Below are 21,787 nucleotides of genomic sequence, written 5' to 3'. Positions count from 1 at the left end.
AGCAAGGTCTAGGTTGACAGGACAGTTTTGAGGAGAGTATGTCTGTGAGTGGTGGCTATGCCAAAGAGGACAAATCCAGCAAGGTTATTTTTCAGTGTAAAGGCTAACACAACAAACCAAATACATTGGCATGAGGTTGTGCTCTAGCATACTTCTCCTTGGACTTCAGAGGAATCCAATTCCAAAAAACAAATCCTCTCTCCCTCCTCTCCCAGGTCTGCCGGAGGTAACGTCGGGGGGCAGTGGGCTGCACATCGAACCCAGAGACACTGAGCTTGTCCTCGGCCTCCACAGCACCTTCTCCCTCTTGTGCTATGGGGACAATGTGCTGGTCTGGGAACGGGAGGGGCAGCCCCTCGCTGCATCCCTGGAGCAAAGGGATGGTGTCTTCTTCAGCAATCTCACCCTCAGGAACGTGACGGGTCGTCACACCGGGGAGTACACATGCACCTACAGCCCTGACCATGCTCCAGAGCCAGCAGAGAGGAAAGCCCTGTACATCTATGTTCCAGGTAGGGGACAGCATGTCCTTGTCTCTGCATTCCCACACAGTTTAGCCAACAGGAGCAAGAAGGATTTGAACTATCATGCTGTCTCTAAGCACCTGGCTCCCCAAAATCCTTCCTCCCGTTGTAGGAGAGCCCTCATGGCAGGTCATCTGGCTGTGGCATGTCTTTGGTATGCCAGTTCATGAGAGAGGCCCATGGGTAGTGTGTTGGGACAAGTCAGGAGGGAGGCAACGGTGCTAGGTGGCAGTGTCTGGGTCTCTCTCACCCTCCCCAGGAGAGGTTTGGCAAACCCACAACATGGCAGCTCTACTTTTCCATGGGGAGTAAGAGAAGAAGCATCCCACTAGTCTGGAGACAGAGCCCTGTGTTGTAGTCCTGGAGGAGCACAGGGAAGCCCTGGTTCAGCTTCAAGCAGCTTTCTGTAACCAACGTTCCTTCTCTCCCACAGATCCCTCCCTAGTCTTCCTCCCTGCAATCACCTCTGAAGAGCTCTTCATCTTCATCACGGGCTACACAGAGGCCATCATCCCATGTCGTGTGACCAACCCACAGATGCAGGTGACGCTCTATGAGAAGAAGGTGGAGAACCCCATCCCAGCTGCTTATGACCCACAACAGGGATTCAAAGGCTTCTTTGAGGATAAGACCTATTTCTGCCGGACAATTGTGGATGACCAGGAGGTGGATTCAGACACCTTCTATGTCTATAGGATCCAGGGTGAGCTGCCATTGTCATAGCATACCTGTACACCTGCTGTGGCTGTTCCTTCAGCCCAATGGCAGGGCACAACAAAGCTCTCCCCCTACCTCCTTAGTGATGCCCCTCATCAATTTGCAGGCTGAATTTAGTTTTGTCTCCATTAGAGAATGGGTTCTGCTGAAGTGCCAACTCCATCCACCAGGGAAAAGACTTCCCAGTGGACCAGTCCACCCAGGATAGATGGACTGCATGCCCACTTCATTATTCATTCCTTTCTTTCACCTTTCCCACAGTGTCATCTGTGAACGTCTCCATCAGCGCAGTGCAGACCATAGTGCGTCAAGGAGAAAATGTTACCCTGATGTGCACTGTGAGCGGCAATGAGCTAGTCAACTTCAACTGGGATTATCCCCGCAAGCAAGTGAGTACTCCAGCCCCACAGGCTCCGGGCAGCAGCTCCAGCCTTTGCCCAGATGTCCCATGACAATCATTCATCAATATCCCCATGGCAGAAACTGTGGGATACTGCTGCTGCCATACAGGGAGGCTTGATGGGGTTATCCTTGGATTAAGGCTGTTTGTCTCAGTGGCCTCTGATCAGCACATGTTCCCTGTCCCTGTGGCAGCCAAACTGGGGTCCTCTACCCCCTCCTCCTCCCTCCCTGTGAGCCTGGCTTTGCAGCTTCAATGGCAGAACATGCTCTTGACTTCTTAGACCGTATCTTCTGTCCACATTGTGCAGGCAGGGAAGGCTGTGGAGCCAGTGACTGACTTCCTACCTGGATCCACTCATGAGATCCGCTCCATCCTCATCATCCAGAACGCAGAGCTAGAGGACAGTGGGACCTACGTCTGCAATGTCTCTGAGGGCTACCATGAGAAGACAGACCGGAAAGACATCACCATCCATGTGATCGGTGCGTTGCTGCCCACATGCCCAAAGCCAGCAAACCACATGGCGTCCGGGCATGATGCCCCAGAGTGACACCCTCTTCTCTCTGCATGGCCTCCAGCTCTCTCTCCTACTCCCCTCTGCCCTAAATAACCATGACAAAAAGCCTTCCCTCACCCCACATCACCGCTGCCCACTTCTTGGCTTCAAAACATCCCAAATTTCCCACTATAGCTTTTTGTGACCCTTTAAGTCACATGAGGGTACGGGTAAGAGCTCTTCTGCACAATGCAATGCCAAGGTGATGTGAGGCCATATTGTTATCTCCAGTCTGTCCTACTTTTGTGTAATTTGAGGGAACTTGCCCCATCTCCACAAAGTAACAGCCTTTCCCCTGCATGCTGCCTGCCCCGTGAGCTCCTCTGCAGCTCTGCATCTGCACTCCTCTCAGACACAAGCCTGAAGCCTTGAGAGATGGATCTGGAGCTGCCCCACCATTTCTGGGTGTTCACAGCATTTTTCTGCAGACCCATGTTTGTCCAAAGGGCTGGAAAGGGGGTTGCTTCTCTCTCTGACCCCCTTATCCCTCCTACCCCCTCTCAGAGCGTGGCTTTGTGCGCTTCCACACCCACCTACCCAACACGGTGTATGCCGAGGTCCACAAGAGCCACACCATTCAGGTGGAGGTGGAAGCCTACCCACAGCCCAGCATTGTATGGCTGAAGAACAACAAGACTTTGACCATGGAGAGCAGCAGCGAGTTCACCATCACCAGCAGGAACCTGTCAGAAACCAGGTGAGGGCCCATCGTTCCTCACCAGGGGGGGTGTGTGTGTATAATTCACAAAGCAACCTTCAAATTGTTGGTTGGACACGGTTGGTGGTTGAATGCCTTTCCATGAGTGGATTTCAAGCATGCCTCAGATGGGTAGGAGCTGGTTGCCTCTGAGCATTGTCAGTCCCCGGGCACCTTCCCATACAAATCACTGTCTCCTCCACTCCTCCAGGTACCAGACAGCTCTGGTGCTTGTGCGGGTGAAGCAGGAAGAAGGAGGATTTTACACTATCCGGGCTTCCAATGAGGATGATGAGCAGGAGCTGTCCTTCCATCTGCAGATAAATGGTGAGGATGGGCATGCAGACATGGGGCTGAGGAGTGTGTGGGGATTTTCAGGAGGTGGCTCCATCCTTTGCTGCAGGACTCTCAGACTGAAGTCCTTACTCCTCTAACTACACAGCTCCAGAGTGGTTTTGTTTAAAGGTAGAGCATTCGAGCAAGACACATGCTCGTTTGCAATATCTCACACTTGGTCTCACAGCAAGGGGGACAGGGAGGCAGTGCAGACACCAGCAGTTTGGCCTTCATGCCCTTGCACAGGGTAGTAAATGCAGAGATGATTGTGCAGCTCTGATGTCCAGGACTTTTCTCTGTGCTTGCCTGTGTTCTCCAAGCAAGCTAGATGGGGGCAGGTCTTCTCCATAGTTCCCTCAAATCTTTCTCTTTTTGCTGTTAGCTTTCAAAAATAAAACACAATTGATATGCTGAGTCCTACCTCACTGTCTCCTAACCCCCAGGCCATGTTAGGGGTATAGTGGAATCAAGTTCTGCTTCCATCCTGCAGTCAGAAAGGAGAATTCACTGCCATCGTTCTTGGTTTCAGTGCCAGCCAAAGTGGTGGACCTCAAAGAGAACAGCAGTGCCAGCAGTGGGGAGCAGACTGTAACATGCTCTGCTGAAGGCATGCCCCTGCCAGAGATCAGCTGGTCTACTTGCAGTGACATCAAATGGTAAGTGGAGTGATGGAGCCCATGGGAATGGCTGGACCCTTGCATTTATTAGAATAATAAACTATTATTTTATTGTATTCTGCTGGCCTACACTCCCAGGCATCCCATGGTGGTACATGGTCCCAACTCTCAGGTGCCTTTATCCTCCCTCCAACCAGGTGCAGCACCAAGGGGCAGCCCACCCGGCTGCTAGGGAACGAGTCCACAGAGATTGGTCTGCAGACCAACGCCACGTACCACGCGGAGCTGCAGGTGTACCGCGTGAACAGCACCCTGCAGCTGCACAGGGTGGATGAGCCCCTGCTCCTGAGATGCACCGTGCAAAACTTCCTGGGCACCAACTCCCAGGACATCACTCTGGTCCCACATGGTGAGGCCTGAGGGGACGGTCTGGGTCAGTGGTGCGGAGCTAGACTTTTCTCTCTGTGTCTCCAGGCCAGAGGTGCTGGGAGCCAGGTCTGTCCTCTGATGACAGCAGTCCTTGAAGGCAGGAAAGCTGGGTATTTCTGCCCAAAATGAAGCCTCCTTTGGGTTGAGCAGGAAAGGCTGCTCCAGGAGGAGTCTGGAGCCCTTATGTCCACTAGACATGGACATCCTCTTGCCACCACTGGCAGGGTCATTCCCTCAGGGAGGCGAGATCAGAGTGCCAGAACAGGTCCCCGGTGCCTTGTTATGAGCCTGCGGGTCACTAGATGGTGCCACGGACTCGAACATCCATGCACTGAACATCCCAAATAGGAGGAAGGATGCTCTAACCCCAGGCCCGGAGCTTCCAGCCCTCCCCCAAGCAAACCAGCCCCTCTAGCTCCTTACACTCTACCATGGCCAAACCTCTCCCAAGGCAGCAAGCCCTCTAATGGGCTGTCAAAACCCATCACCCCAGTATCTCTGGGGTGCTGGCCCTGCCAGTACTGGGCAGGTCTGCCCAGGAGGAGAGGACAAGGACTGTCCCCATGCAGAGGAGAGCTCAGGGCCAATGTTTTTTGAGGGGAAGGTGTGTAGCAGGAGGGGGGACAGTGGCTAGAGGGGAGAAGGGGAAGGGTGCAGGGACCCTTCTGCGTTGCTGTCCCCTCCTTTGCCCAGGGTACTCAGACCATGCAGAGGTGGAGGAGTCTGACTGCTGTCCCTGTTATCATTGTAGCCTTGCCATTCAAGGTGGTCATCATCTCTGTCATCCTGGCCCTGCTGGTCCTCACCGTCATCTCCCTGATCATCCTGATCGTCCTGTGGCAGAAGGTAAAAGAGGAGAGTGCTCCCAGGCTGCCACAGTAGTATCCTTGTGTCAGTGTGGCTGGGAAGAGCAAAGCTGTGAACTCCTGCTGGCATGGGCTTGCTGATGTCCCACCTGTGCCAGGAACCATGGGACTCCATCAGTCTCTGCATGCCCCTGGCATCTGTAGGCTAGGCGTGGAATGAGGCAACAGCTGCAGGGACCAAAGACTCCCTCACAAAGCCCATCCACATCCCCCATGCCCTTTCTGACTGTCAGCCTCTCAGATATCTTTTTTCCCCTTGCTCCCCTTTCCAGAAACCTCGTTATGAAATCCGCTGGAAGGTGATTGAGTCAGTCAGCTCTGACGGGCATGAGTACATCTACGTGGATCCCATGCAGCTCCCTTATGACTCCAGCTGGGAGGTGCCCAGGGACAAGCTGGTATTAGGTAAAGGCTCTGTAGGTCCCTCTGATGGACCCCTGGGGTCCTGGCTGTCTGGGAGTGATAGGTTTGGGCTTGGGATCTCTAAAACAGACCAACCCTGAAAAGGCACAGAGATCCCTGCAGATACGATGTGATCCTGGGACCGGGGGACCATCTGAGGCCATAGTGGGAGGCCAGCTGCTCCCTTTTGCATGAAGTACTGGGTTATTCCTGGCCATCTTTTCTTGCAGCTGAAGGATCCTTCTCTTCCTAGTCAGATGTAAGCCAGCCCTAGCCCCAAACATCATAGTTCAAGACTGCCTCCGTGCCCACCAGAATGACTTTAGCAAGGCTGGTGGGGTTCCAGACAGGGGACTTTACCAAGCTCCCCTCCTCACCTCTCTGCGAGGACCAACTTTGTCTCTTTGCTGTTTCTTTGCAGGACGCACTCTCGGCTCCGGTGCCTTTGGACGTGTTGTGGAGGCAACAGCCCATGGCCTGAGCCATTCGCAGTCCACCATGAAAGTTGCAGTCAAAATGCTCAAGTGTGAGTTGCCCCCACACCACCTTTTTCCCCCACCCAAAACCCACAAGGCCAAACAGTGCCCATGCACAGCACTCCTTGTGCTCCCATTCACACTGGGCTTTCCCCAACAGCCACTGCCCGGAGCAGTGAGAAGCAAGCCCTCATGTCCGAGCTGAAGATCATGAGCCACCTGGGACCTCACCTCAACATCGTCAACTTGCTGGGGGCCTGCACCAAAGGAGGTAGGGGAGCGCTGGGTGCCTTGTCTCCTCTCCCGGCTTCCCAGGACTGTGTTAAGGAAGAGGACTGTCCTCAGAATAATTCCTGTTTTCTGGGTCAGAATGATTTACCTTTCGTCTAGGAAAGCCTTGTGGGGCTCTGAAAGCCTTTCTTTTCAACCTGTTTGAAACAGAGAAGGCATGTTTCTGTTAGCCCCCACCTCCCTCCCCAAACACAAATTTCAAATTGCAAAAACTCTTGATACCAGAAAGGTGGCTTTGCCCCCTGGCCCTGCCCAGACATCTGCAATCTGGTAATGTCCATGTGGGGTGAAGTTCTCTGCCCTGGGGAGCAAGCAGGGACAAGGCAGGGCTGATGTGGGTGCTCTCTCCCACCAGGGCCCATCTATATCATCACTGAGTACTGCCGCTATGGGGACCTGGTGGACTACCTGCACCGCAACAAGCACACCTTTCTGCAGTCCTATGGTGAGAAGGCACGGCGAGAGGCAGAGTTGTACGGGAACACCATCAAGGAGGACCATGTGCAGAGGTACCTGGAAAGCAGCACCCTCCCCTCTGGTGCCTACCCCATCCTAGCCCCCATCCACAAGGGCGACTGGTACTGCCAGGAAGAATACCTACATTTCCTCCAGACCAGTAAAATAAACTCTGGCCCAGCACTGGGACACAGCTGGCCGCTCTGTTACCTCATGAGACCAGCCCGTGTGCCAAGCAGCCACCTCCAAACAGCTCCTGGCAGATGGGGAGTTAGTGGAGGCAATCTGTGTGTCCTGGAGGCTGAGTTTGCTAGCACACATGCTGGCTGCTCCATGCCAGTTGGGAATATTCCCTGGCATCATTAACTTTATTTGCATAACCATAGCTATGCATTGAGTACAGAGGTAAAGGGTTTCCCAGCATGTCTTAACCCTTGGAGACCTCAGCTTTGCATTTTCAGGACAGGTTGCATGGCTGCCAGGCCTAAGGGAGAAGTGCTAGAAGGACTGCCTTTGCACAAGAGGTGCTACAAGGAAAGGGAAATGGTCCTTCGTCCAGTTGCCAGCTGTAAGGGATGCAGGCACATCGGCACAGAGAAACAGTCCCATGGGAAGTTAGAAAGCAGCGTTTCCTTTCAGCACGCCAAAACAATAGTAAAATAGAGCAGTGTTAGGACATCAGCACAGCTGCCCCCTCCACTTTCTGCTTGAAGGCAACTCAGATCCTAAGCACTAAGTGCAGTCTTCCAAGCCCATGGGGACATGCCCTACAGCTCTGGTCCTGCAGCAGGTTTCCCTTGCCCAGCATCAGCACATGGAAGGCCTCAAGGTGCTCCTTCCCAGATGCAGTTGTTGCTAATTCAAGGGAGAGGTGCTCAGGGGTACAGATGTTTGCTGATCCAAACAGGCGAGGTTTAGCTGCGGACAGAGGGCTGTGTTCTGCCTGCTCAGTTCAGCCGTTCAGCCTTCTCCAGGCCAGTCCTGACTAACCTGGAAACATGCACAGCCAAGGTGTAGGGGTTTGCCTGCTCACTCTGCCTTGGGTCTCATGTTCTGCTGCCCTCTGGGCACCTGGGGAGCTGTGTGGCTCTGGTTCCTCTTCCTGCCCTCTCCAGTGCCGAGCTTGTGATCCAAGCTTATGCTCTGCCAGGCAAGGTGAGCATAAGAAGTTTCAGCCTGTGGGCAAGGACACCTGGAGACCCACAAGGGAATATGGCAGGGCTGTTTAAGCTAATGCTGAGGACACCTGAGCTGTTACAAGGTGGTAGAAGGAGGTCTCTGGTGCCATTTGCACTTCTCCCATGTGTGATGTATGACTTCTTTCCCTGCTGTGTGGGACATTTCAGTGCCGGGGTTCAGCAGCTGCAGTCCCACAAATCATTGCCCCATCCCCTGTGTCTCCTCCTCTCCTCTGTATCTGAACAGCCTCTTTGCTACCCTCCACAGTCACCTCTCCTTGTCTGTTGAGAGCGATGGGGGCTACATGGACATGAGCAAGGACGACTCCCTGGATTATGTGCCCATGTCCGACATGAAGGGTGAAGTCAAGTATGCTGACATCGAGTCCTCTAACTACGGCACCCCGTACGAGCTGGACAGTTATTCCCCATCAGGTAACAGCTCAGCCACGGCAGGAGGAAGAGGTGCTTGCACTTGGGGCGCTGGATGGCTTTGCTTGCAGAGGGAGCTGGTCCATATTGCAAAGGTCACCTTTGGGACGAATCCAGCAGTGGTGGCAGATGCCCTCATACGGGAGCTCCCAGCTCTCTCCCTTTGCTGCTGGAGGCAGAGCACTCCCCAGTGGGTCCTTCTGCTGGCTGGCAGCCCATGAGTGTGCTGAGTAACACCAACATCCATCTCCGTTTGCCCTCCAGCTCCTGAAAGAACAGACCGGGTAACACTGATAAATGAGTCTCCGCTCCTCAGCTACATGGACTTGGTGGGCTTCAGCTTCCAGGTGGCCAATGGGATGGAGTTCCTGGCTTCCAAAAATGTACGTATGCTGGCTGGTCCATGGTGCCTGTAGTGGTGGAGGCCAACAGTGCTCTGCCATGTCCTGTGGTCAGCTTCTACTCACTGTCCCTCTGTCCATGCCAACATCCTCACGGGAGAAGTAGTCGTGCAGTTGAAGAGCTGCTGACCACTTCTCTCTGGAAACACAGCCCTGGGGATCAGCATGACTATATTTGCACGTGATAGCAAACCCTGGCTTAGATCTAGCTTCAGACCTCAAATTTTGTGACTCTGGGCTCCTCCCAAGCCATGTGCGGCACAGCTGTGGTGTTATATCATCCCTATTAACCAGGATGACCGAACAGTGATAGCTTCCCTGTGCTAAAGCACAGGGCAGTCTGCAGCAGAGCTACTACTCTCCATGGACACCCCTATTGCACCACATGCTCTGAGCCCCCCAGGCCTCATCAGAAGTGCTTGTTTAGTGGAAATTAATCCTCTCCACTGCAGAGGACTTGACTCTGGGATTTCCTAAGGTCTGGCTTAGCCCAGGGCAGGCAGTAATGTAGTTGGACCATGTGAAACATCACACAGGGTGGGGCTAAGAGAAGAGATAGGGATAGCATCAATGATGTGTGGAGAGAAATTCCTGGCTCTCTGCCTCCAGCCAGCCAGTCTGATCCCAAAAGTGTATGGTCAGCGCTCCCCTATAGAGCACAGAAGAGGAGGTCCCGGCTTCCCACAGTCACACTTTACAGTGGCGAAATTACCATGCTTGCTAGTAGTGTCTGGCAGGGTCTTGAGCAAACCTCGGGGCTGTTCATATGGAAAACACCCAACATGCTGGCAAACCAGGAGGCACAAGCTAGGCTGGTGTAATTCTGATGTCTTCAGACTGCTGGATTGGGCCATCCAGACATGGAGACATCCCCTCTTTGCCAGCCCACCAGCCCCCTTGCTTGGTCAGGCCCTGGCAATCCCCCTTCTGCTGGGTTTTTCAAATTACCATTGCCAGATTTGTATGCCTGTTGCTGTCACAGGGGTAGCAGTCCAGATGAGCAGTGAAAATGTGGTAGCATTGCTAGTGGCTTTGAGCCATGGCTGTCCCTAGAGATGGAGGAGATGATGTGAGGTGACTCCTGTTCCTGCAGCCCCAGGAATGTGCTAGCGCTGGAGCTGGGCTGCTTCCTTGGGCTGCATGGGGCCCCTTGCGGTGACAGTGCCTTGTCTCCCCCCTACAGTGTGTGCATCGTGACCTGGCTGCCAGGAACGTCCTCATCTGTGAGGGAAAGCTGGTGAAGATCTGTGACTTTGGCCTGGCAAGGGACATCATGAGGGATTCCAACTATATCTCCAAAGGCAGCGTGAGTACCATGAGCAATCAAGCCCCTCCTTCCTGGTGCTTTGGGCCTGGCACCCCCTACATGCTCTCCTTGTGAGTTGTCTGTTCATCATTGTGCCCAAGGGTGGTCGCAGGGCAGAACTCCCAGGAGATGGTGTCAACAGCCATCCATCCCGCACCTGATGCGCTCTGCATGCTGTGGAATAGCAGTTGCATGACCATATCTCCAGGCTCTTACAGAAGAACTTGGGCAGCAGCAGCAAAACTAAGGATCATCCCCTGTACAGCCCATCACTGGCAGCAGTGCTGCATCCCTTCCCTGCACAGCACTGAGTCCTGTCCTGAGCTGCGGGCAGGAGGAATGCAAGGTTAGGCAGCTTGACAGTGCTCCAGTGAGTCACTGGACACTCTGGGAAGAGGTTCACAGACTTCTGCTCTAACCACTAGACCACAGGGTAAGAGGAAGTGTTTTCCTGCGAGCAGCTACTTTCCAGAAAGACAGCTCCAATCTTTCTAGGCAGGAGAGGATGAGGCTTTAATTGAGCTTCCCCAGAACCTCCCCTGTGACTTCAACAACAACATGTCCATTCCAGCCCTGGGGCATTTGGGAATATACATCCCAGCCAAGCAGGCCATGTGATTCCCAGAGAAACGGAGTCTGGGGGAGCTGAGAGCAGAGCCAGGCCCCTCAAATCCCGATATTTATCTACACTATGAACTACTTGATTTCACTCATGCTTGCTTCCCTTTGCACAGGATGGCAGACAGGTACTTAGTGCCTGGGCAGGGAGACCTTCCTGCAGAGGGGCTGGGTTCCCAGTCCAGCCTTGGCGTAGCTGTTTTTCCTTCCAAAACAGGAAATGAAACTGGGCCCCTTTGCAATCCTTCCTGGAGATTATTTTGGTATTCATTGTGCAAGCAAATCCCAGGAACAGCACAGCCAGGGCTGCATACAAGCTGGTCAAGTGAGGCTCCTTTTTGTGTATCACTCTGAGTAAGAGCACAGAAAAGCTGGATGTGTCCTTCAGCTCTTTTCTGGTCACCCCATAGCCCTCTCCAGCCTGGTCTCAGGTTTCCATAATCCAGATAGGCTTGGACTCCCTTCAGGAGTGCTGTGATCATGTTGTGCCAGCCAGTGATGGGCTTCCCAAGAACTAGAGAACAGAGAATGCACACCATGACAGCTCATCATGGCAGACAGTGATGGAAATGGTTGTGGCACACACACTCTTTCCTCCTGCCTGCTGAGTTCATCCTGCACAAGGAAAGAGGAAACTGATCCTTTTGAGAAGTGGCTGACAGCAGATGTCAGCACATGTGTTCAGCTGATGGGCAGCTCTGAAGGGTCTTCTCTTCTTGTAAATTGGGTGTCAGGTCTCACCTGTCAAAACAAGTGCTGTAGATGCAACTGACTCTCTTTTTCCATTTTTTATCTCTTAGACCTTCTTGCCTCTTAAGTGGATGGCTCCAGAGAGCATCTTCAACAACCTCTATACCACCCTAAGTGATGTGTGGTCCTTTGGGATTCTCCTCTGGGAGATATTCACTCTAGGTAAGTGTCCTGGAGATCATGGTGGTGTCTATAGGTCTGGTAACGTGTTAGCAGGGATCCCTTCCCAGAGACAATAGAATTTAACTTCTAATCCACAAGTCCCAGTCCCAACCTTACCAGTCAGAGTAGCACTTCATTCCCTGTCTCCTTCTTTCCCATGCTGACATTGCCATTTGGAAGTGAAATGAAACGGAAAAGGTAATGAAAAAAGGAAACCATGGTGTGAAATGCATGTTGGCATGGGGGTGGCAGACAATGCACCAGCCTGATTTCATGCTCTCCCTTTACACCCAGGGGGGACTCCGTACCCCGAACTGCCTATGAACGAACAGTTCTATAATGCCATCAAACGTGGCTATCGGATGTCCAAACCCACCCACGCCTCTGATGAAATGTAAGTGCTGTTCATATACATTTGCCCTGGGCCTGCCCTACACAAACTGCAGAAGCTTTTCTGCCTCTGTTTTCCCCACTGCTAAGTCACCAGAGTACCCTCTCTCTTCCTTCTTGCTAGCTATGATATCATGCAGAAGTGCTGGGAGGAGAAATTTGAGATCAGACCATCCTTCTCACAGCTGGTGGTGCTTATGGGAAACCTCTTGGTGGATTGCTACAGAAAGGTATGTTCAAAGGACCCTGTGCTGGAGGTACAGAAGAAGATTAGTGCTCTGTGGAGGATGCCCCCTTAGTTAAGGCCATGGATCAGGGTTTGAGACCAGTGTTTAGTGCTGCTGTGCAAGCAGATTTTGCTGTGACTAAGGCTGCATTAGTTTGAACAGCCAGTGGAGATGGTTTGGGCATCCTGGGAACGTTGCTGAGACGACTGGCATCACTAGACAGACAGCTGGCATCTCAGCAACTGCAGAAATCAGAACTGGCAGGAGATCAAAAACCTGCCTCCAACTGTTTAGTATTTTGGAACCGTGGAGTTGTGCCCCAGATCTCTCCTTTAGGAAATGTTCATGATCTGTCTTTGGTGGAGTCAGGGTAGTTGAACCCAGCTAGAAGATGCCAGCCCTTCCAGAAAAAACCTAGCAGACAGGGAAAGCAAATAAAGCACAAGTGCGTTTCCTCCACTTACGAGACCTTCCTGCTTCTTTGTTAACCTGCCCTGCGAGAGCAGAGGTACCACCAGGTGGATGAAGAGTTCATGAAGAGTGACCACCCTGCTGTTGTTCGTACAAGACCCACAATCCCTGGGCTGAACAACACCAGGGCTGCTGCCAGCTCCCCCACTGGCAGCATCCTTTACACAGCCGTGCACCAGAACGGGGGTGAGAATGATTATATCATCCCTCTTCCCGACCCGAAACCTGAGACAATCTGTGATCTTCCTCAGGAGGCCTCCATCAGCCGGGCCAGGTAAAAACATTGCTTCTGAATGTTATCCCTTCACCTGACTGCCCAAATCTGAAAACAGGGGCCTCAAGGAAATGGGGATGCTCTGCTGAGGGATAGACCAGAGGTGGGTTTAGCAGGAGAGGAGGGAAGTGTCACCTCCATCTGAGGTGCTGTGGCCTTGCATGGGCCCGCAGGGATGGACAGGAACCAGAAGAGCTGGGACATGAGCTAAGATAGGGTGCTGTGTCACAACCTTGTACATCAGCCAGCACAGCTGGGGACTAACGAACCCACTCCTAAGGAGAAGGGCACACAGGGGCCCATGGTCTGCAGAACCCAGCTGGCTGTGTGTTGTGTTTGACGGCTGAATAGATCCAACCGATAATGTCTGTTCTTCTGTGGAAAGCTACTCGGAGTGGGGCTGCTGGGAGCCTGACACACTTCTCAGCTGTTGGGAATCCTCTCCCACCAGGACAATTGGGACAAGGCACTCATTTCTCTCTCCCTCTTGTCTCCCTTCAGCTCTATGCTGAATGAGGCCAACACATCGTCTACAATATCCTGTGACAGCCCACTGGGCCTCCGGCAGGATGAGGACCAGGATTCTGACCCACACCCAGGCTGCCAGGAGCCAACCACCAGGCACCAAGAGGTGGAGGAGAGTTTCCTGTAGTCAGAGCTGGGCTGACTCTGCATCTCCCTACGGAGAGGCCAGCTGAGGGGCTGACCCAGATGTCACAGAGCGTCATGCTTTGGGCTTGTACATTGGGACATCCCCACCTGTCCCACCATTCCTCCTTCCTTCCCGTTTCCCAGTGTTGGATGGGGAATGAAAGACTTTTCCCCATTACCATCCCCTTCTTCCTTACAAAGAAGTGGCTTAGTGCCAGCAACCTTCCAGATCACTGCCACATCCTCCTCAGTGATCAAACCACTGCAGGAGGGAGACATCTCACAGACCAACATCTTCTTTTCAAGTGGAAGATGTGGGTTGAATCTCCATAAGAGATGACACTTTCTGCATTGCTACAGATGATACTCCAGCCTCTTCCCCCTCTATGGCAGTGAGTTTCATCTCCTCTGCACCAGCACTTCTCTGATGGTTTCAGCACTAGCCACACCGTGGTTCTGTGAAATGCCACTGGGACTTGCTTGGAGCCTATTGCTGGGGTGTAGAGAACCTGCAACACCAACCTGCAGCTGCTTCAGATCAAGAGTACATTGGTAGATTCTTCTCCAAGCACAGCCAAGTCCTGGAGAGACCAGCCAGCGTCTCAGAGATCCTGAATCACCGTTCTCTTTTCTTGACAGCTCTTCTATGGTGGATAGAGTGTCACAAGCACTACAGGTGCCCCTGGCTCTGGGGCACAGCTCTGCACCCACCTAGAGGGGCTGTCACGCCCTGAACCCTTTTGTGCCCAGAAAGGCACCAGGAGCCCCGAGGGCACGCCAGGAACTCCAAATGCTCTCACAAGGACTCTGTTGCAGTAGCAAAGAGGGCAGTCCAGTGTTGTTTGTGTAGTCTGTGTGGACAGTAAGCTAATTATTCTCCATTGAAGATTTAAAGGGAAAAAAATATACTATTAATCCACTAGCCAGGGCCAGTATAAGGAAGCAATATGGCTATTCATTAACCTACTGCCACTAAGCCCAGCTCATCTGCTGGGAAATCATATAAACCTGCCAGCTGCAAAACCTTTGTGTCTTATTTTTGGGAAGCATGTGCTCCCTTTTGATAGACTGTTCACCTGAAGACCCTTTCTCAGGATGGGAGGTCCCACCGGTCCCTCCTGAGTCTTAGCAAGGCTATGGGGAGCAATAAGGATGCCAGAACACTAACCCAGGGACACCTCAAAAGAGAGAGAGGGAGAGAAGCTGGGAAGCTGTTTGGTCACAGCTGAGCTGTATCTCACACTTGCTACTTTCTGAGGGCCAGGCATAGCCACCTGCAGCCTGCCAGGGCTGTGGATGAAGCATCATGGGGAACCAAGCCGAGCAAGAGGAATTGGGGAGGATTCCTCTCTCTTGGAAAGAGTTTGGAAGAATGAAAAGGCAGAAACCTTCCTCCTGCTTCTCACCTCCTTACTTCGCACAGGCAGGCCTGGGAGCTCTTGTGCTCTCAGCTGGCATTTGAATGAGGAGACTCAAAGTAGGAGGAACATCAGGCTTTTGAAATCAGTGAACCCAGCCTCCACAGAGATGAAAGCTGGACCCCAAAAAACAACAGGTCTGACACCATAGAAACTAGCAGGTTTTTTTCTGAAAGGAGAAGTTTCACAGAGTTTGCACAGAGCTCTGTTCGATGCATACCCACTGCTCCCATTAACCCTTTCATTGCCCTACTTTAGGCACATCTCTCTGTGCATCCTACGAAAACTGCAAAGGCAGGTTTAAAAATTCAGAAATTCAATCAGCATCTTTCTGGGCTTCTGCCATCTCAGAGCCACTGAGAATTTTTCTTTTCTTTCAAAAATATTAAATGTCTTCCAGAAATCCCCAGCAAAACAGCTTCTGTTTTAAGTTGTCTACTGTTGCAGTGTTGCCATTTATGCAGCTAGAAGAGGAGTAGGTGTTTTGTGGGCTGACGTCCTTGGTAAAATGTGAACAGAAGAAATAGCACTTTTATTGGCAGCCGGTGGAGTATATTTTCAGCCCATGTGGTCAGATTCTGCACCGTCCATAGGAAACACACTGTGAATGACAACTATTTTTCCATGCTCTGTTCCTCCGGCTTGTAATGAAGGAGCCATTTTCTATGGCCGCAGTTCAGAAATGATCCTAACTGTGGAGAAGCAGTAACTTATGAGACCGTAGGGTCAGACCACTTTATTATTCTAACGTGTAAGGTGCTTGGTAGGATCCATGTCGCTGCAACTTGAGCCCATAGGATGGCACATCAGATCATCCTAATAGCCCCTGTCTGCACCAGCTCCATTAAATTGTCATCCTCTGTCTAAGATGACCAGAAGTACCCAGTACTCCAGGTGAGGTCAAGTCTAGACCTCGCATAGGGCATTAATAGTTCTGGTTTGTACTGGATTTGACTTGCCTGGTGTGGGTTTGGGTAATGTTGGCCTTTTCCCAGGCACAACAGAGTGGTAGTTTGGAGTCATCCTCTGACCAATCTAAGCACCTATGTCTTTCTCCTCTTCCAGCATTTCTAACCAAGATACTCCCTGCTGTTCCAGACATTGGGTCATCAGCACATTTTGTTAACAAACTTTTATTTTTGGGCTGGACTGACTAATACAAATATTAAATACTTCTAGCATCAGGAGCAACCCTAGAGAGCTACTTTTACTACCTCTGTCCAGGCCAAAAGTTTCCCCATCAATTAACCCCTTCTCACCCTCCTTTTGGCCATTTGCTTATTAACTTCACAAATCCCATACTAAACTTCACCTTGTACAGATTAATTACTAATCGAATTACTAATTCCCCACTATCAGATAGTTTCCACAGTCCTGAAAGAAGAGATCTATTTCATCTCCCTGCTGGGGGACCTCAGGTACTCTGTCCTATTATTTAGGCATTAGCTACACTTGGATGCCTGTTGCATTTTGTCCCATTTGTAGATTTCTTGCAATTATTTTTTGCACCAAAACCTGTTCTGGCTGCGGGTGGGGTGCTAACCCCACCTCGCTCTTCCTTCTTAAAGTAGGTACGCCGGACTGTCTGCACAATGGTACCATTCACCACTCCAGAGAAATATGACCAAATATTTGCCTTTGGCCCAGCGATTGCAAGGGCCTAGTCTTGCACTTTGTGGTACTTTCCTGTCCTTACTCAATTATTCCCATCACCATTCTGTGAGGTCATGCACACCCACTGCAGCAAGCAGATCTTCTCAACCAGGAACAGGCTGGCAGCTGGGCAAGGCCAACGTTGTGCCAAGCATCCCTGCAACTCTCCTCAAAGAGAGGGCTTGGCAGGGCTGGGGCTTGCAGCAGCCCCCCAGCTAAGCTCCCCCTGCTCGGGGAGCCAGCTCCAGCCCCCTGCTCCCTCTCTCTCTGCTGCCGACATTCCAGTCCCTGCCTGGCCCAGTGGGTAAGGGCCTGGAGAAATGGTCAGTTGTTCTGTGCCCATCAATTATGTAGCCATAAATTCTCCGGTGAGACTCTGAAAGGAACCGGTCCCTCTGGGTTTTTAATTTCAATGATCAGTATTTTTGTTTGGTTGTGGTTTTGTGTTTAGAGGTGGACCCAAACTGAGCCTTCCAAAAAGGGACACATGCCACAGCTTGGGCCCATCTCTAGTGCAATATCTTTTATTTGTAGATTATATTTTATTCTACAGCTGTTATGTCATTATCAGCACCAGTATATGCATAATCCTACTGCCAGTCACTATTTCATACATACCTAAGTGTATCCCAGAAACTAATGCGACACTCTGGTGTCTCCTTCCACATTTAAGATGCTTCTCAGACTGATGTGTGCACAGGTTTTAATCCTTTTGTCCTTCTCGGTTTGAGCGTGTTATTATTTTTTTAAGTGAGAATGTCACGTTTAGTGTTTGTGTTGTGTTAAGAAATCTAGAGCACAGCGGACTTTACTTGTAACTAAATTGTCTCTGTTCACCTGCCAAGGGGATTGTGGTAGAGTCCCATGGGGACGGGAGGCAGAAGTGCAGTGCAGATGTGCAGCCAGGAGGAAGTCATCCAGAAGTGAGAAATGGCTCTTCCCCTTCTTCCCAGTCAGGGCTCTGAGCTGGGGGAGAGACAGCACCGCAGATACAGGGTGCTGGGCAGTGGGTTAGGTTTGGGCAATGGGGAAGCCCAAGGTCTGCCTGTGTAAAGCTGGGCAGATCTGGAGAAGGGGATTTCACAGATGTCTCCTTTTGGGGGCTTTTTCTAAAACAAGATGTCAGCTAATGTGCTAAGGAAGCAAACCCCATGCTCCAACGCGCAGGCACGAGGAAGGGCTCTGGTTGGGCTCAGTGCTTAGCTCAGGTCCTAGGATCAGTGTTCCCAGTTCCCAGTGCAAACCACGGGATCTCCCATACAAACAGGAGAGCAGTGGGCTGCCAAGCCAGACCCAGGGAGCCCAGATGCAGCCTGGTTGCCCTCCCACTTGGAAACGTGAAGGTTGCCCTTTGGCAGCCCTCGGCAGTCTTTTGGCAGCCTTTGCCCTAGGTTGTTGCATAGGCAGAGAGCAGCCAGGGCAGCTGCAGGTCCTCACTGGGTACCCAGCAGCTCCCAGGCCATGCATAGGTCTTTCCCGCAGCAGATCCCAGCCCTGCCTGGATGATGGGTGGTCAGCGCTGACTGTAACAGTGGCAGCACCATGATGTCTACAGGACTTGCCTGGGGCAGGCCAGGTATTCTTAAAAAGTCAGATTTCATGGGGCAGCACATGGGTTGCTGGGGTCCCAGCATAATTCCCATGTTTCACCCGAAGGGCTGAAGTCTCTGGGACATGCCAAGATGGATCCAGTTGGCTTTGGCAAAGGCTGGGGAATTGCTCCAGTTCAGCTCCAGCAGCACTTTGGAGAAATTACTTTTGCAGGGGTGGGAGGAGGCAGAGAAGCCAACTCCTGCTGGAAGGCCTGCAATGTCCCATCGTTCCTGTCCTTTCCTCCTCCATGGATTGCACCAGAACTGCAAAGCTTGCCCAAAGCGTGCCGTCTGCCCTCTCCCATTCCTGCTGCGACGGCTTGCTGCATCGCACTGTTACTCTGCAGCATCTCTGAACAGAATCAGCCCCTGCCTCCATGCTGTCTTGTCATCCTGAGGGCAAAGGAAAAAACAGAGTTCAGACTAAGGTACCAAAGAGTTAACATTTTCCTAGGTTTACAGATGTATTTGTAGGATTTGTACTATGTCACATCTATAGCCATGAGATATTATTTTTATGCTGTAAACTTTTACAAATACATTTTTAAAGAAAGAGTCTAAAAATAAAGGTGTTTTTCTTTTTGCAAAGTTCCATCTCTTCCTATGTTTGCCTGGTTTTGGTTGCTCCCACTCAGATGGGGCTGGGAATACAGCTTAACCATGTCGTGGTGGAAGGTAAGCATGTTAATACGCTGTGCATGACCCCAACGCTTAGCAAAAGCTAAGCTGGGAGCCAGGCAGAGAGAAGCACAGCAAGGCAACAGCTGAGCCCAAGACGTGGTAAGGAAAAGGGGCTGCAAACAGGGCAGGGTCTGCTCAAGTGTCTCTAGTAGCTGGCCAGCTTGTGGGTTGTGTTGCATTGGGAGGAGGCAGGTGGAGGGAAGGACACCGGGAGCAGTTCCTATGTGTATTCCTAGTGTTTGAGGTTTGGGCCAGTAGCCCCAGACAAGGGCTTGCACGCTCCTTGGGAGCATTGCTGTGTTTGTCCTCACATCAGGGTAGGGATGTGGGAGATGCCAGACTGAACAGTGTTGGGCTGAAGGAAATGGGATACACCACAGAGCTGCTGACTTTTCCACATAGTTTAGTAGCTCAGGGTGGTGGGAGAGACTGGAGGTAGCAATGGGGAGGACACCAGCAAGAGCCACACAACAGTGCACAGGGCTCACCGTGTCCAGCCCTCCTCTGAGCCGGGCTCTCCTCCCCTCCGTCTGGGATGAGGAAGTTGCTGATACTCTTTAAAGATGCAACTCCAAAATACTGGCTCCCCACACTGCCACTCCCTTAGGTCCTCACGTCCCTTTGCTTTCCTCCTGCTCCCCTCACCTTTCCCCAGTCACATCTGCAGAAGTGCTGGGGTCCCCCAGTGCCTTGAGAGGCAGGCACCTCTGAGTCCAGCCCTGTTTTCTCCTCTCTGGCTCCAGTGAAACTGCTCCTCCTGGAAATGCCCCCGGCTGCTGAGTGGAGCTGTTTGCAGCCAGCTCTGAGCCACATGCTTGGAGAGCCTGGGGTTGCTGTGAAGAGGGGATTTTGAACTGAGGTTCAAATATATTTATGTTGACCCTGTTTTCAGGCTGCATGATGCAGCCCTGGTGCAAGTCACCACTGGCAGCAGACGTGCCTCCCTCAGCAAACCCCTTGTGTACCCAAAGGCTGAAGGCACTGGCTGCAGCAGCAGACAGGTCCCAGCAAGGCTCCCCCTTCCAGCATGGTCTGCTCTGGGCTCCTGACTTTGCTCAGTTTGCCGGAGAGGAGGTTTGCAGACCCCCTGACGAGCTCAGGCTGATTCTTCCCAGATATGTTCTGAGTCACCTGGCACGGTTCAGCCACAACAGGCAGACAGGGCATTTTTGTCCAGGAGCTGAATCAGCCAGGGAAAAAAAATCACCTTGTCTCCAGAGAGGCTGCGGCAAAGGCTTGGGAGGAAGGAGGGAGGGGGAACTGGTAGACCTCAGCCCTGAACCCAGCTGGCTCCCACTGCCCTATCCCTGCCTGGCAGGCCTTTTGCTTGTCAGGATGCACCAAAGAGGGGTCATGGCGCTGGGAATGAGTAGCCAGACATGGGAACTCCCAGCAGGACATTTTCCCTACTCTCAAACAATTCTCTCCAGTGATGAGACAGACACCTCATGGAAGAGCTCAGGGAAGCAGAAAAACTTGGACTGCAGATAAAAACCCTGGCCTGCTGCAACCAGGGTTTTTAGCTGTTTGGGTACTACCAGTTCACTGGGTACATGGGTGTCCCGTGTGTCCCCAGACTGCTGCAGGGCAGTTCAGACAGGCATGACACCATGGCCAGCTATACTCAGTGCAGGGGTCCTGTAGGGCTGGAATGATCCAGCCCTGCTCCCAGCCTGGGAAACAAGCCTGAAATCCCAGTGCTCCCAACCAGTGCTCACAGCAGCCTCCATTCTCCCCTCCACAGCCAGCCTGCAGCTAGCCAGGCACTGAGCAAATCTCATGCCATCTCTCAGCAGGCCTTCCTGGCCATCAGGGCCTCCACAGACATTCCTGGGCTTCAAGTTACTCAAAGTAAGGCTGCAGCTCCTCTGAGAGCATCTCTGCCCCTTGCTCAGAGCTGTTTGGGCATGCGAGCCCCAGCAGCACTCCTGTGGCTGAGCTGCTGTTTGCAACCACAGAATGTGGGGTGCAGCCTGCAGGCAGGAAGAGATGGCCACTAATGAGGGAGGAACCTCAGCAGACAGCTTGTCCCACTGAGCATCCCCAGTTGTGCCCAGCCCAGCTTGGGGACTTGTGTGTACAGGCTGTGACTTGTCACCTGTGGACCACTGCCATCAGAGATGCTCTGCAAGGGTCCCCCTCAAAGAGAAGGGAGGCTGAGAGATTGTTTCCCTTCTTTGTATTAAACCTGTCTGGTTTGATACTTGTTAACACTGGTGAGTCAGTTCTCTCTGAGCTGGCATTTGTTCCTGGAAAAAAAAACCCAACAAAACCAAACTTAAAAAGAAGAAGGAGGGAAACAAACATCCTTTAAAAAGCCCCTTTGGCTCAAAAGGAGGAAAGGATAATCAGGCAGACATCTCCTGTGGCCCAGCCACTTGACAGCCCCCCAGCTCTGGGCAGGAGCCCCCCAGTGCACCATGCTGCCTTTACTTCATGTTCTTCTTCCCCACATCCTGCCAGGAAAAACTGCTGAGAGGAAATCTTCTCTGGCCAAAAGCTGCCTTTCCTTCTCTTGGACTCCCTCATGTTCTCCAGCCATCCTTCTGGCCAAAACCAAGAGCTGTCTCCCTGTTCCCATGACTTTTAGTCATCTCCAGCAGTCAGCCATGCTCTCATCTCTTGGCCCAAGACCTTGCCTTGCTGGTACCTCTTTGATTGCCCCCTTTGGAGAAGCTCATTCCCCTCCGGTGTGCAGAGGCAACAGGGGCACTTCTCTGCTTGGCACCTTTCCATTGCAAGTGCAGGCTCAACAGCCACCTCCGTGCAGACATTTTGGAAAAGGTCATCTCTTTCTGCCCACATTTCACAGC

At 52.2% G+C, this 21,787-nt stretch overlaps 1 protein-coding gene across 3 annotated transcripts in view; it reads left to right on the top strand.

Moving 5' to 3' along the window:
• The window catches only part of PDGFRB (platelet derived growth factor receptor beta), a 34,451-nt gene extending 15,603 nt beyond the window's left edge, over window positions 1–18,848 (top strand). For 2 of the 3 annotated variants that reach the window (XM_037397975.1, XM_037397976.1), the window contains exons 4-24: window positions 216–512; window positions 958–1,227; window positions 1,503–1,630; window positions 1,952–2,126; window positions 2,705–2,897; window positions 3,109–3,224; window positions 3,763–3,889; window positions 4,048–4,259; window positions 5,031–5,125; window positions 5,418–5,550; window positions 5,969–6,073; window positions 6,184–6,294; window positions 6,670–6,823; window positions 8,217–8,383; window positions 8,645–8,763; window positions 9,965–10,087; window positions 11,506–11,617; window positions 11,912–12,011; window positions 12,132–12,237; window positions 12,741–12,979; window positions 13,481–13,631. In XM_037397975.1, coding sequence (XP_037253872.1) covers window positions 216–512; window positions 958–1,227; window positions 1,503–1,630; window positions 1,952–2,126; window positions 2,705–2,897; window positions 3,109–3,224; window positions 3,763–3,889; window positions 4,048–4,259; window positions 5,031–5,125; window positions 5,418–5,550; window positions 5,969–6,073; window positions 6,184–6,294; window positions 6,670–6,823; window positions 8,217–8,383; window positions 8,645–8,763; window positions 9,965–10,087; window positions 11,506–11,617; window positions 11,912–12,011; window positions 12,132–12,237; window positions 12,741–12,979; window positions 13,481–13,631 — 3,233 coding nt within the window. Of the gene's footprint in view, window positions 1–215; window positions 513–957; window positions 1,228–1,502; window positions 1,631–1,951; window positions 2,127–2,704; window positions 2,898–3,108; window positions 3,225–3,762; window positions 3,890–4,047; window positions 4,260–5,030; window positions 5,126–5,417; window positions 5,551–5,968; window positions 6,074–6,183; window positions 6,295–6,669; window positions 6,824–8,216; window positions 8,384–8,644; window positions 8,764–9,964; window positions 10,088–11,505; window positions 11,618–11,911; window positions 12,012–12,131; window positions 12,238–12,740; window positions 12,980–13,480 lie in introns of all 3 variants that reach the window. The other variant, XM_037397977.1, reaches the window with a different exon arrangement.
• The last annotated feature ends 2,939 nt before the right edge of the window (window positions 18,849–21,787 follow it).

The sequence above is a fragment of the Falco rusticolus genome, chromosome 8 (genome assembly GCF_015220075.1).
Source record: "Falco rusticolus isolate bFalRus1 chromosome 8, bFalRus1.pri, whole genome shotgun sequence".
NCBI lineage: Eukaryota > Metazoa > Chordata > Aves > Falconiformes > Falconidae > Falco > Falco rusticolus.
Note: the sequence above shows the minus strand (reverse complement) of the source record. Positions and strands in the feature narration are given on the sequence as shown.